Source organism: Serinus canaria, chromosome 5, assembly GCF_022539315.1.
Source record: "Serinus canaria isolate serCan28SL12 chromosome 5, serCan2020, whole genome shotgun sequence".
Classification (NCBI taxonomy): domain Eukaryota; kingdom Metazoa; phylum Chordata; class Aves; order Passeriformes; family Fringillidae; genus Serinus; species Serinus canaria.
Genome location: NC_066319.1, coordinates 3,870,018 through 3,885,218, shown reverse-complemented (window position 1 = coordinate 3,885,218; position 15,201 = coordinate 3,870,018). Strand labels below are relative to the sequence as shown.

The 15,201-nt window shown below is 40.2% G+C and overlaps 1 protein-coding gene across 1 annotated transcript in view; it reads right to left on the bottom strand.

Annotated features, from left to right (window-relative positions):
• Positions 1-1,606: 1,606 nt before the first annotated feature.
• Positions 1,607-15,201, bottom strand: part of NELL1 (neural EGFL like 1) — a 299,917-nt gene continuing 286,322 nt past the window's right edge. The window contains exons 17-20 of the mRNA XM_050975915.1: positions 12,038-12,231; positions 6,569-6,745; positions 4,684-4,908; positions 1,607-3,449 (exon numbers count right to left, since the gene is read on the bottom strand). Coding sequence (XP_050831872.1) covers positions 3,399-3,449; positions 4,684-4,908; positions 6,569-6,745; positions 12,038-12,231 — 647 coding nt within the window. The 3' untranslated portion in view covers positions 1,607-3,398. The remainder of the gene's footprint in view (positions 3,450-4,683; positions 4,909-6,568; positions 6,746-12,037; positions 12,232-15,201) is intronic.

The following is a 15,201-nucleotide window of genomic DNA, read 5'->3' as shown; positions in this document are numbered from 1 at the left end:
TTGTTTTGTAAAACATTATTGTCTTTCACAGGGAGAAAAAAAAAAAAAAAGATGATATTTTGGTCGTCATTGCAATCTGATTGAAGAGATGTTATTAATTAAATCTTGTACACTGTAATACCTGAAAACTCACTGACAGCTCTTGGGGGGAGATATATTACTGGAAGACAATTGTTATTTAGGGCTCTGAGGCAACACAAAGGCACTAAGAAATCCCACACACATTCCTGTGAGCTGGGCTGATATTATTCAGCATTTGTGGGGAATAATTCAGCTTTGGCCCTTCCCAGTGACCAGCAGGGCTCAGAGTGGTCCATGACTCCAGGGTCCGCCACAAAGGAATATTTGCACTTGCTTTAACTCAGGAGATGAGTTTGCAGACACACAGAAGCAGAGCTGAGAACTCACCATCCTCACAAGACATAACACCAGGTTCTGGTTTAGAGAACCTAGGCTGAGTTTTCTACCAAAAAGGGGAGGAAATTTTACCAAAGCTGGAATTTTCATTTTCTGTTTGTCACTCATTGACTTTTTTTTTTTGTCATCACAAGGGTTACAGAGGAAATACTCTTTCACAGGACAAAGAAACAGAAACAGCCACAAAATTCCAATTGTCTGTAGCCAGAGCTTTGACCAAGTCCCTTAAGCAGCAGCAAGTTTCCTTTGACAGAGGTTAGTGGTACTCCTCCTCAAGTTAATACTGCACTACAAATATGCACTACAGATATAAAATAGATACATTCTCCTGAGCAGAGACAGTGTCCATCTCACAAACAAAGAGAAGAACTTTCTCAAATTAGTATGATAAACATTGGGTTTTTTTCCAGGATTTTAATTTTGGTGACAACTTTACAGGGAACAGGGAATTTCATCAAGAAAGAAGTTTGAAAAGTAAAAGTAAAGTAAGTCCTACTTACCTTGGTCACACAGGACCCAGGGAATTAAGTTTTCCTCCACAATGTGCTCTTTGAGCTGGGCTTGGGGCTTCTGAGTACTCTGAAGGTACATGGGATGTGACTAGTGATCAAATTACTTCATGAGGGAAAGCTCATCACAGTCAGGGCAACTGCTTAAAATGCAACATAAACAGGTCTGTGTCAATATTTTGACTTTGTGTAAACAATTCAAGCTGCATCACTCTGGAGATAATGACACGTCTAAAATGCTCTGAAAGGGTTTTATTACTGAATTAATTTGCATTTGAGCTCTGGGAGAAAATTGGTCTGCAGTGGAAAAGTGTGAACTGTGGTGGTCCTGTTAAATATGATCCTAACAAGATCTGGAGCTCCAGAAACATGCTGGGAAAGGGCTTCACTACTACAAGGGAAAAGAATGATTTTCAGAGTCTTTAATGCATTTACAGAGCTTCAGAAATTCAATATGACAGACTGGAATATATGATTCTGCCTGAGTATAAATGACATATTTCTTACCACTCTGATGCTACACCTCTGGGCAAACACTTTGTCTCCTTTTTTGCAGCATCATGAGCTCAGGCTGGAAAGGACATTGATCAGTGTTTTAAAATCCTGCTAATAAAACTAAGGGAAAGCAATCTGTACATAGGAGTTTATTTAGATGCCCACAGATTTTAAATCATTCCCCTTCATATCTCAGCCCACTGGGTATCTTATCCAACTGAATTACCATTGGGTTTTACAATGGGATTTACAAAATGAGCTGACATTATGATTTACAAACATCCTTTGAGTATCATATAAAACACAACTCTTTCCCTTATTATACAATCATCAGGGCAATGCAAATAGAGGCAATACATTATTAGCTGAAAAGGATGGGGCCTTTTAAGAAAATAAATTCAACTTTACCACACAAAGCTGTTAACCAAAACAAAACCTGGTTAAAAAATTGGAATAAAGTTATCTGAATGACTGGAAGTAATTTTTATATTCTTTGCCACTGTCCTCTTATAATTGTATTTCATTTAACAACTAATATTCTCACTGTAAAGTCACACTTCTTTCTTATTGATCAGTTTCACATTTTCTTGATGAAACTATGAAAAACTCACAAATGTAGACTTTCCAAACTGTAGCCACTATAGTTATTTCTGCAATCTTTTCCATATATTCAGTGTGTTTAATTAAATAAACAAAAAGAAAAAAAAAAACACTACACAAATGATCAGAACAAAACACAACAGCACATTAAAAATGTGACATTGAAGCTGCAGATGCATCCCCACAGAAAATATTCTTGTTCTAATGCCACAAACTTTCTAGCCTCTTGAAAAAAAACCAGCCATTAGCTGAAGAGAATCTAAGCTCTAACCCCCATGTAGGGCTGAGAGTCTTGATTTAAATTCCTGTCTAAACTTAGGTCCTCAACAACACAGTAAATTTAAGTATTTTTGAATGTCATAAAAGATGAAAAGATAAAATCTGTTTCTGAGCTGTTGGGTATGGAAGTTACCAAGCATTAAGGTCTCCTGTTGCTGGAACAGGTGCTCTTGCACTTTGTGTCACTATGGCAGCAGTGGCTGAGGATGACAGACATCATTATTACTGTAAACACAAAAGAGGAAAAGTTCTGAACTCATCAATGATGTTGCAAATGCAAGCAAATTCTAACCTACTCAACTTAAACTATATCATCTGAAGGGTCTCTGACTGTTTTAGCAGAGGAATTGTACTCAACACAATGCTGATAGTGACTGGTGATTCCTTCTTGAACATGTGTTGAACTGGCAGTGGGATGGGGTTTTAGTTCCATTTCTCACTGTAGAAGTCTTGTTGCTGCTCTGCACGTTTGAAGAAGAAAGTGCTTATTCTGCCATTTCATTCAGTTCATGGCATTTAATTTTATACTTTAAGACAGACTTATTTTGAGTACTTTCATTCTGTCCATACCTTTGAATGCTTTAAAATGTTGGACAGCTGTGAAATATAAGTATTATGCAATCTGACTGTACATACATACATATTTTCATAAATACATCTAACAGGGACCTTGGAACCAAGTATGTGATATCATGGGACAAAATCACAACAGGCTGTCGTATTTGTAAAATCTAGATTCAAAAGAAGAAGAGCTGAATTCTATCAATGTTGTCAATACACAACTTAAAACAAAAAATACAGCATTAGTTTACCCATGAAATAACTGAAACATATTTGCAAATTTCTTGACAGGAAAGGTGTGTAATTTACAACACTGAAAACTTGTAGCAACCATTGATTTCTCTGCGCTGTACTGGAAGTCACCCGACAAGGCCAGCAGGGATGAGCATAGTGACAGCTCCCAAAGGCAACTCCCAAACATCTTCCTCCTTTGGAGACTTTGGTAATTGTCTGGTGTATAAAATGCCAATGCACAGGCTTCCTTCAGGTGGTAACTCCAGCAGTTTTCCTCCCCTGGCACAGTCCAGGCTGCCCAGGTCAGTTATTGTTGAGACATTCTAAATCCACCGAGCAGCAGACATTCCCATTCTGCACGGACAAACAAGCACAGCAGGTCACAGGGAGCAAAGGGCTGCTGGCATGCAGACACAGGAGCATCCCTGACACATCTACCTCCTAAAAACACCTGCCCCCAGCACCCAGGGTGTTGGCATTGCTCCCAGCAGTGGCTCTTGGAGGAGGCCAGCCTTGCCAAATAGCACTGAATTGGCCTGAACTGCCCCAGGAACTTGAAACCTGGATGTGGTGCCCATAATAAAATGCAGCTCAGCAATGGCAACAGATGACTGGGTTTTTCTCTCATGCAAGAAGTTAACGGAGAGAATTTTGATGTGATCCACACAGGGAAGCTTTCTGCTTGTCTGAAATTAAAGACAGGTCAGGTTCTAGGTTCATGGCAGATATGGAGGGGATGAGGGCAACATAAACACCATACAGCTTTGGAATTTAATCCATTGTTAAGTAGCTTTTTCTAACATAGTCATTTATAAAGCTATCTTATTTAACAAAAAACTACAGCAACCACTAAAAGCCCAAATGAGCTTTTTTTTTATTTTTCTTTTTTTTTTAATCCCTCACAAATCTACAGGAAAAAACCCTCAAAAGAATAGCTGAAATGCTACCTTCAATAATTTAAAGCCCTGGGGCAATAGCTTTCTCTCCTAGAGTGAACAGAAGAACATTTTATATAACCCAAACCAACATTTTCATAATTCTGATATTAGCACAGTGGGGTCATCACTGCACAAAGCAAGGGAAATAGACTGCTCTCCTGCATGAGAGCCATTGGATTAAATACATCTTGATGAGCTCAGGGGATAGAAACTGTGACATTCCCTTCCCATCACTACTGTGGGAGGGCCTTTATCTCAGAGCTGCAATGCCTTTTAACTTGAGCTCTGGTGAAACTTTTATAGCACTGTTTTTGCTTCAGCTTACCAGCTCTGTGATACACATTTTCATGAACATCCACACTAGGTAATTACTGAAATGTTACTCTTGACTCATACTGAGAATGCCTGAAGGGCACTTCAAGAGAATGTCTGAAAGTTGCGCTAGGAGAGTAACGTATCTGTGCTCAACATTTTCAACAAGGAGAGAATTGTTTTGCTTCTACTCTGCCAGACAGAAAACCACATGGGTTTTCTCTTGGCCCTCAGGTCTCATTTACTTCCCCAAGATCTTAATGTGAGCCCCCAGGGGAAGAAAAGGACCCCAAATTTATCAGGTGCATTCCATGACTGTTCCACCTGGCCCATCGTACCTTGCATTTGCAGGTTGTACAAGGAGATCCCACCATTGTCCATACAGCACCACTGAGCCTTGTGATTCCATAGCCATCTGGACAGGTTTTCCTGATGTCATAGGTGATGTTGTCAGCCAGACAGGGGTCACTGACACAGTGGGGACAGCACTCTCCTTCTGAGATGGCCGTGTACTCGCAGCTCAGGGTCGGGCACTGAAGAGGCCAACAATCCACCTCTCCTTCCTATAAATATTGAAGCAAGTGTCATTGTGCTTGCCATTTATGAAACTTTTTTACCCTTTTGAAAGCATAGTTTTGCCAAAATTGCCAAAAATGAATGGTTCAGACCTCAGTTTGGTTGATCCCACAAAAATACATGTTGAACACTGAGCTGAAGTTTCCTAAATGTAGCAGATTATCATTTGGTTGATTTCTGACTAAACAACACTCATCATTGTAGCAGGAGAGCTTGAGCTCTTTGGGGCTTCTGAAGGCAGGGTTAAATACTGGGTACTCATATTTTCTACAAACTATAATTTTTGCTGTGATTGCCTTGTAGACTCATGTACTCTTCCTACTCCTGGTCACATAAACATCCCTGCAGGATCACAGCAAGCATTTAAATTGAAAATTAACACTGCAGATAGATGTAGGTTAGTATGTCGGAGAAGCACTGAACATTGATTTTAGCAGCAACTGCCAATATCAGCTTTATTGTCAGCTCCTAAAGGAATCATTAGAGCAACACCATTTGTGTTCCCCTGACTCATTTTATTCCATAATTTATTTATTTTTCATTTTATTATTATTTTTGTTTGAAAAAAAACTGAAACAGTTTAGCAGGCAGAGGCATGGAGAAGACAAAAACATCAGGTCACTTCTGCACTGTATTTGTTTTTGTGTCTAAATTTAACTTGGAAAGTTCTTCAATAACTTGCCCTCTACTGCTCTGTAAACACTTCAGATGCTGAGAACATCACACACTGCACAGGACCTTACATACAACACTGATTTAGGGCATCACTGTCTTACAGCTTTGGATGTTATCCCAATCATAAAATTAGGCAAGGAACTGCAAGCCACAACCTCAATACTTACTCTGTGCATTATGGATAATTAGCTCATGACAGTAAGTTAGCTTTGAATGTAATTTCCTTCCTGACTCTCAGACACCTCTTGATTAGTAAAATATATAAAGACTGTGTTATACAGACAGCTATAAATGGAAAACTGATAATTTTAATGAACTTCATTGATGGGCTAATTAGCATAGCTATGGAAAACCTAAAGCTTTAAGGGAATAATCTGTAGTGTCTAATGAGAAAACAAATGATAGTTATTCTGTATGTTTTTCTAGCAATATCAGTCTTCTTTATCCTTATTCGGTTAATTTTTTTTCCGATTTATACACTGGCACTGGCACTCTATATTTCCAGATTTGCAGAATTCAAACAAACAAACAAACAAACAAATAAATAAATTTCGTATTCTTTTTGACAAGACAGGCCCAGCAGATGTAATTAAAAACTGAAACTTCTCCAACCAACTCCATCACAGGCATAAAAGGTTTGAAGAAGTCATTTAGTATCAGACAACCTTATAAAAGTTCTCAAAAGCAGACTAATGCTAAAATTAACTTAGTGTCAAGGTTGAGAGCTTGACAAAAGCTTGGAAATTTTACTCATTACACCTGCTTATTCAGCAGCAAGGCAAAAACTGATGCTGTAGATTTCAGCTCTCTGGGGCTCTCTCAGCACTTTATCATCACCGCCAGCCTGAAAAGCAGCCGGTGATGATAAAGTGGAAGAGCAAAGAGCGAGCCAGGAGCCTGCCTCCAGGTGTGCTCAGCTGAAAGCCACAATCCTCCCTGCCCTTTCTGCTCCCCAGCCCGCTTTGCTCGTACCAGGCAGCGGCAGTGCTGGCAGCTGTAGGTCCAGTTGTCCCCGCTGCGGTAGAGCCGGTGCCCGCTCTGGTCCAGGCACTGGCTGGTGACACGCGTGTCGCACTCCGGGCAGCAGAAGAGGTCGGCGCTGGGGCTCCCGCAGTCACAGGCTGTCCTCCGGCAGAAAATCCTCCCGTCCTGCCAGCACACATTGCCCTGCCATCAGCCAGGCAGCAGCCCAGGGAAGGGCACAGCTTGGGCTTATCGGGAAATGGAAATTTCTTAGTGCCTTCCATGCCCACAAGGAGTGGGATGTCACCATGGTATTTTTTGAAAAATCCCTTCGCCGGGATTTTTCTCCTTAGAAGCCTCGGAAAAGAAATGTAAACAATAATTATCTGATTGCTTGGAATGGGTCTGGGGGTTGCTCACCAACAGGTGCAGCTTTGATTGGTTCCATGTGAATTGTTTTAATTAATGACCAATCCCAGTCCAGCTGTGTCAGACTCTCTGGTCAGTCATGGGTTTTTATTATCATTCTTTTATTATCATCTATCATCTTCTGATGTCTCCTTTCTCTTTCTTTAGTATAGTTTTAGTATATAATCTCCTATACTATACTATAATATAATATAATATACTATAATATAATGTACTATACTATACTATAATATACTATAATATAATGTACTATACTATAATAACATAACATAACATAACATAACATAATAATGTAATATAATATAACTGTAATATAATAATAAATCAGTCTTCTGAGAACTTGGAGACAATTCTCATCTCTCACCTCGTCCTGGGGATCCCAACAGGGGATCCTGCCTGTCATAGTACAACAAATACCTGTACTATCCCAGGTTCTGTCAGTGCATGGATCCAATTCTGTCTGAATCTGACAACCCTGTTTTCCTGTCTCCAGCCAACTGAATTTAAAAGCAGTCAGTATCTCAGCGAAATACAGTGAAGCAATTTCATATCTTATTGCTTACACCAACAAACTCTTCAACCAGTTGCCACTCTAATACATATAATATTTATTTAGCACTATTTTGACTGAAGGTACCACTGTGAGGAAAATAACTTGAATAAAGGTAATCCCTTTAACTAAAATATAGCACAATCACAGCAGCACTAATTGTTCTTGATTCTGACCTCTGTATCTGTCCCACATCTGGACCTACACTACACTAGCTTAAGGATAAAAGAGCTTATCATTCATTATAATTCAGTGAATGTATTACAGAGGGCTTGGATAAAGCTACATTCTGCTTTGACTCACAACTATCCAATTCCTAAAGCAACTCCATTCATTTCATTGCAGTTTTTCCTGGTCTCATGGGAACTTGAGTCTATTATCTTATGCAAGGAAGAAAATCTCATTGCTACCAAATATAGGAACACCTTTCAATGCAATGGAATTTATCTCCTCTGATCCTTGAAAAAAACTTATTTCTAATAAGAACAGGATGTGTTTTCCACAGGCAGCCAAAGAGCCACAGGCACAGCAGAGGATCACAGAATGGTTTGAGTTGGAAGGGACACTAGTGCTCACCTTGTTCCAACCTCCCTGCCATGGGCAGAGACACCTTCCACTAGACCAGGCTGCTCACCTTGCAGCATGGGGGGTGACTGATCTGATCTGATGTAGAGGAACCAGGGCTGGGTTCCTGTTTTAAAGCAAAGCCAGTCTTGTCCACCATGCAGCATGTACAAAATCAGCATCAGGGCACCACAATGCCATGTCAGTTCAGCATCACTGCTGCATTTCATCAGAGTTTTGAATGGATCAGAATATTCCTTGCTATTGTAAAAATAATTATCATTATTGCTTATGCCTAACAAGCAAAGCTGAAGACAACACAAAATTAGGAGGAAGTAGAAAAACGTGCCAGGTTAACAAGGGGCTGAACCACTTTTGCAACTGCAGGGCATATCTTACTCTGCAAGCTTTGGTCAGGGGTGTATCAAACCAAGATAAGCATTCTGTCCCAGTGGCTAGATTGCTGTGGGAGGAGGGATAAACAATCTTTATGTCCTTTCTCAGCAATCTGAGTAAATCACAAGGAAGAATGCCAGGAGCCCATTTCCTTAGCCATGTGTTTGGCCAGCTCCAGCTGCACACCAAAAACCAGCTTAGCCCAGCAGTTCTGCCAGGATGACCAGCACCAGGCAGGGCTGTGACAGGAATCCAGGGAACCTTGACCATGGCAGTCTCTCTCCTCTTCTGTGCTGATTAATAATGGCTAACAACAGCCCACCTGCTTTAATGCAATTCAGTTTCTAAGCTTCCAAGATAAATTTTCAAAATTCCCCTTTCAACTGGTGACACTGCTGGTAATCCTGTGTTTCCCCGAGCATGTTCTATGTTGCCTTTGCTCTCCATATTTCAGAACACTGAAAAAACCTGATGATTTTGCCAGAGAACTTTTGGTACTCATAATACACTACTCTGTTAAGTCTCTAAGCACCTGTGTTTTGTGTACAACCTCATTAGCTCTGTACATTTCAAAAACCATTTTTATCCCTACACTGCAGTGGCACAAAGCCTCAGAAGCTACTCCATCTCATGTGCATCTTTGCAGTTCAGCAGTAGCCCTGAGAAATACATAGAGAATTGAGAAATAGATGTAGAAAACCTTCATTTCTTCAGGTGAGTAATAACATATTACTCTTATTACTACCTCTTCCTTCCCACCTTACTCACTGAATCAGTTCTACATTCTTCAGAAGCATCAGAGGTATGCTCATAAAACTGTCAGTTTTTCCTTTTTTATCAAAGGAAAAACTGACACAGAAGAGAAGAGCTGTTAAGGCTGGTCCAAGTTTTCACAGAGCCTCAAAGCCAGCTTGGAAAGAAATCAGGCCCTGCAAAAACCACACCACCAAATGGTTCTCAGCCTGAGGAACACACATCAGCTGGGCAGATCCCCCTGCTCCCAGGGCTGTGTGTATCTCCCAGGCCTTTTCAATACAGTCAAGGGAGAGCTGCCTTGAGCAGAGACAGACTCAAAAGCCCAGACTGCACAGCCAGGCTTTGCTTTTTTCATGGCAGCACAAGAGCTTCCCACTCCAAATTCCAGCCTTAAATGTGATGGTCTATTAAATCCACAGTAGTGCAGAAAGATGCCTATACAAGACATGTCAAATGTACTAAAGGAACAAAGTAAGTCTCAAACTAACTTATCTTTAGTTTGAGAGATAAACTTTATTTTTTAACTCTCAGAATTTATGATTTTGTAAACTTTATGTACATTTCGATGAACATGAGTGGTTTGAAGACACTGGGTCCAGTGAAACACTGAAATGGCCCGTGCTTCAGTAATGACACTTTGCTCCATTATATAAATGAAGCAATATAATTTCCTCTCTTCTATAGTATTCTGCTTCACAAATAGCTTTGAAGTTCATTAAGCAAGGTTAATGTATTTCCTTGGTACCAGATTGCAATTTAAAATATTTTAAAGATGGTAGCTATGTGTTTCAGCCAATGCACAGAATATTTCCACCTGTCCTTTGCCAGAGTAATTACAGCAAAACAAAAGCCATTTTTCTGGATAAAACAAGTAGGATCATTGCAAAGTTTGAGCAAGGAGTATAAGGAATGGTTTGGTTACATTCTGCTCTTTTCCTCACTGCAAACTGAGCAGGCTGCAAAAGACCAAGCAGGGGCAGTTTTTCCATGCAACTGCAAGGAAGGGAGAGGTTTGGGTAGCCTGGTGTAATGGATGTATCAGGATGGATAAAAACGGATTTCATTAAACACTGAGTGAAGACTTTCCATTCTGCCTGAGATGTGATATACAAGGAGCTCTTCCTGTCTTCCTTAATCTGCAGACAAGAATTTGCTCTTGAAACAGGCAGCTACTGGAATGAAATTAAATGCAAATGTTAATTCACAGAGGGAAAAAGTGAAGTAAGGAAGACACATAGTAAGAGTCATAACAGCAGTGTAAGGCTCAGTTTAAACTATGCACTGGTTAATAATTTCTGTGTTTTCATATACCAGTAAGAGCATTCTACATAAGATATACATGCAATGAGAAATGGTAAATAACACCAATTGCAAGCAATCTAAAATGTCAATACTAATGGTTATAATTCTGCAAAGGCAGACCAGATGTCTTCACATATATTAAACTGCTAAGTCTACTGACTGGAAATCCTTTCATAAGCTTGCCAGCTCCCCAAGATTACCATAAAAGCTTGATGTATATTCAGTAAAGTTGTATACTTCAGTTTCTGAAAGGAGGAGTTTTAGGGAGCTCGAGGCTACTTGAAGTAAAAAATAGAGCAACTCACAAGAACATATTCCCTACTGAGCCCAAACAAGCAGTCTACTTTTTAGGTTGCATTCACTCTGAAGTCTTAATTTTCCCTTCTGCTACACCACTGCAAAACAGAAAGGATGGGGCTCTCAGCTTCTTGCAGCTTCAAAACACCTCCTTCCCTCTGCTCCCCTCTGCTTCTCTGGCTCCCAAGCACTGAGATTTGGAGAGTGATAGGCCAATTCCCAAACTCCATCCTCAGCTTCTCACAAAAACTGGTTTTACCTGAACTCATGGATGGGCCTATAGTGCTCTGCTGAGCCTTTGGACAGATTTACCCACACTATGAACAAATCAGGTCAAAGTGACCATGAAAGACCAACCGCTTCTCAGATTAGGGTGTTTCTAAAATTCTTCTGATGTCAAAGAGAGTATTCCTCTGTTAACTTGTGAAAATCAAGAAAGCAGAGCCAGTTGTTCTTCTAACTTGGTTACCATATGAAGAAAAAATTTTCAAAAAGTAATGTCAGGAGGGAAAGAAAACCAAACCAACAACAAAAACTCCCACCCTGATCTAAATGATAACTCTTTAAGGTACCCCCACTGGTACCAGACCTGGCTTCTCCAAACAAGCAGAGAGAGCTGCACTGCTCAAGGGGGAGACCTGCCAACACAGCCAAGGAAAAAGCTGGCCTTCACCCCTCTTCACTTGGAGGAAATTAAGTGCCTGCTGCTGGGTCTTCTGACCTTTGACTCATGCTCCCACCTCTCTTCTCACCCAGTTAAATCAAATGTATTCCAAGCATAGGGAAACACAGCCAAGAGGAAGTGGGCTGGCTCCAGTGCTGAGAGATGCATATTCATATGGAAGAGAAATTCAAATCAGTTCTCAGCATTTCCAGGAATCATGCTGGAACCTGCACACTGTTAAAGGGTAATGCAGGACCCTCTCTAAGGCACACTCTGAAATGCTCTGGCCCAGGGTGACATGGCAAAAGCTCATTCAGTTAATGTGTGATTTTGCAAATCAAGGAAATAAAAGCCTTCCCAGAAGAACATCCCCATCCCAGCCTCAGTGTCCACAGCACAGTTACCTTCTGCTTAGGCTAATATTTCTGCCACCAGCAGCAGCAGCAGCACTGCAATATTGGGTTCCTGCCATGAGCCCAGGGGATGAAAGGCTCCTGGAGCCCAGGGCAGCTGCTCTCACCTTGCAGGAGCACACGGAGCATCTGTCCTCCCTCAGCGTCCACACCTGCCCGTTCCTCTTGAAGCCACCTTCGTGGGGACAGTCTCCAGTGCAAGATGGCCCAGAGGGACACAGGCAGTCAAACCCTCCTGGCAGGTTCACACAGGCTGAGTCATTCCAACAGGTGTGGATCTTTAAGGCACACTCATCGATGTCTGCAAAACAGCAGATTTATAAAAGCTTTGGGCACATTCTTCATGATTTATAAAAGCTTTGGGCACATTTTCCATGATTTATAAAAGATTTGGGCACATTTTTCACGGGGTAACTTTTATTTCTGAATTAGGTAATTATTGCTTATTCTTGTTGGTGGATGAGGGTGCATTGCTTTTTACATATATATATTCCTTTTTGTACATATTCCTTCCATCCTTTTTATACATATTCCTTCCAAATTTACTTGGTAGACTTCAAACACTGATGGGTTTTAGGTTATTATTCTTCAGCATTTACTTTGATTCCACAAAGAACTCTGAAATGATCTCCATCAGGCTGAACTGTAAATGCTGAGTCTGAGGTACCTTGGTGAAACCATCTCTCAGTGACAGACTTGAACCTTACTCATTTCCCAGTGACTAGAAACTAACAAGCAGAGTGACTTTCTGTTATCTAGACCACTCTGTGTTCTGGGTTTGACATCAAAACAGAAGTGCATTATTCTTTATAATTTCCTAGCACAAGCAACATTCCCCACACTAGAAGCAGTCAGTTGCATCCTTTTCCCATTGCTGGAAGGTGTAAGTGAATTGGGAAAAAAAAAGGAAAAAAAAAAAAACTTGGAGGCACCTTGTACACACAAAAAAATATGTCTTAAAGCTATGCAGTATGATTTAGCAATGACACAAAGAATAGGTGACAAGAGAAAATGATTATACACCAGAGAAAAGTGAATTACAGTATCCCAATAAATTTGCTCTTGGAGGGTAAAATATAATTATGCAATATGAATTTATCTAGGGAGTTCATGCAGTGTTCTTTTTCTTGCAAAGAAAGCTATTAGATTTTTAAGCACATTGCTAAAAATGGGTGATTCTTTCAGACAATAACTTTGGACTTTTCTTAAACAAAATATCGACAAATTGTTCAGATGAAATACCAGTAAACTGGTGGGTCTCTTTTGTTCCAACATGAGCAATGAAAACTGCAACCAACAGTGGAAGGAAGGGTGGAAAATAAAATCCTTTAGAAGTATGTGATGGTTTCTGCCATGATAGTTCCAGAATAGCACTAGATAAATTCAGAAATTACAAGGAAGAACCACCATACTTATAATTTGAAATTACCTCATTGCTAGGGTGAAATGTTAACTGTTCAGTATTACTCAACAGTATTTTTAACTTCTAAACCAACAAAGTCAAAAGAACTTACAAACAAAAGTTACCTAAAATCTAATTTAGGTAGGATGTGATGTTCAGTGGCCTTTGAGGACAAGTGCCACAGTTTCATGATTCATCACCTCAAAATGTCCTATCTTAAAAAGACTAAGAATTCTCTCATTCTGCTGAAGGAAACTCTTTACAGCAATCATATCCCTAAATTCAGTCTGGGGTGGGTAGTACAATTCCTGATTTCTACTCACAAATACTCCAGGAACAAGTAGAAATGGGCTCACGCCCCTGGATTTTGATGAAATGTGAAAATCAATGCACAATCGAGTCAAAGCTTTGGGCTGCCAGAAAATGACTTTTCCTTGTTGTGCTCACAGATCCAGAGGGAAGCTGGAGGTAATTTATTCACTGCCTTCCCAGAGCTTGACTCCTGGTCTAACCTGTGGGCCAGTCCTTTGCACAAAAGGTCCCAGTGGCCTGAGAGCATGATTCAACTGCTCCTCACTCAGACTTGCCTAAAAACGGGGCATTTTGCTGTCCTGAAAGCCTTAATTGCCAAAAAAGAACATTGTTGCTCTAGTGCACAACTTAGCCATAACTGAGTACTTGAAATATTCACTACTGGTGGTGAAAAAGATGCAACACTAAGAGAAATTAAAACTTGTAGTTCATGGTTTAACAAGGGCCAGAGTACTGCAGGAAGCAAAAAGCATGAAGACTGACATAAATGAACTGGGATCCAATGAATTATATCCAAGCAGCTACTGTAAAACTTAAAACATTCTCAAAGACATCCCTTTTTCCTTTCAATGGGCTTTGACTTGTGGTTTTTGTTGAAAACAAAGGTATAAATGAAGTATTCTGGTGGTTTCAACCAGCATCATCAACACTGTCTTCCCTGCCCCATTAAGAGCTCCTTGACTATAATCTGTATAAAATGTGGTAGAATAACAGTGCAGATTAGAAGGGGAGATTTCACAGCTCAGAACTAAAAGATGAAGATAAAGCCATATTGCCTACAGAGTTGCATTTAATTGCTTTACTTATGACACTGAAATCTAATTCTGTTTCCACGTAATTTAACAGATTTATGGAAAGCCAGATGTTAGCAATTATGGAAACTAACATTATTCATGTTTTCAGTAGTACAGACCTGTTCAAACAAAGCCAACCTAACCTCTCATGTGCATGCAGAAGGGAAGAACCCCATTTATGTACCTCTGCTGCTGGTCTCCATTTAGCACACATAAAAAGGATTTCCCCATGAAAAGCAGCCCAAACTGGCAAATGGGTGATTCTTGATGAAGAATCAAGCACTAACATAAATTCATAAATAATAGTTTATTATTCTTGTTATGGCATTTATTATTTAAAAGTTTAATCATGAGTCAGATGTAAAAGGTTTGGACACTGCACTCATTTTCAGCAGAACTTTGAACAGAACTAACTTTTTGAGAATATCCCTTTGGCAGTTTCTTTTTGCTGTGGTTGATTGCATTTCCTAAAGTCGGAACAGACAGACAATGTTCCTCGTAACTTGAGGGAAAAAAGGTACAAGCATAACATGTTTTTGTCCCTGTCACCCCTTCAGCCTGAGGGCATGGGGAAGGAAGAAGAGCCCAGCCAAATGCTCCCACGTTGTTAGCTCTCAGTTAGGTGCAGAAAGCATTTTATTTTAAGGAAGATCAAATGGCCATATCAGGGTGAGATCAGCAGGCAGATGGCCATGCAAAGCATGAAAGAAAGTACTTGTATTTGGTGAGAAATTTCTCTGTAACAACTGGAATCAATGGTTAT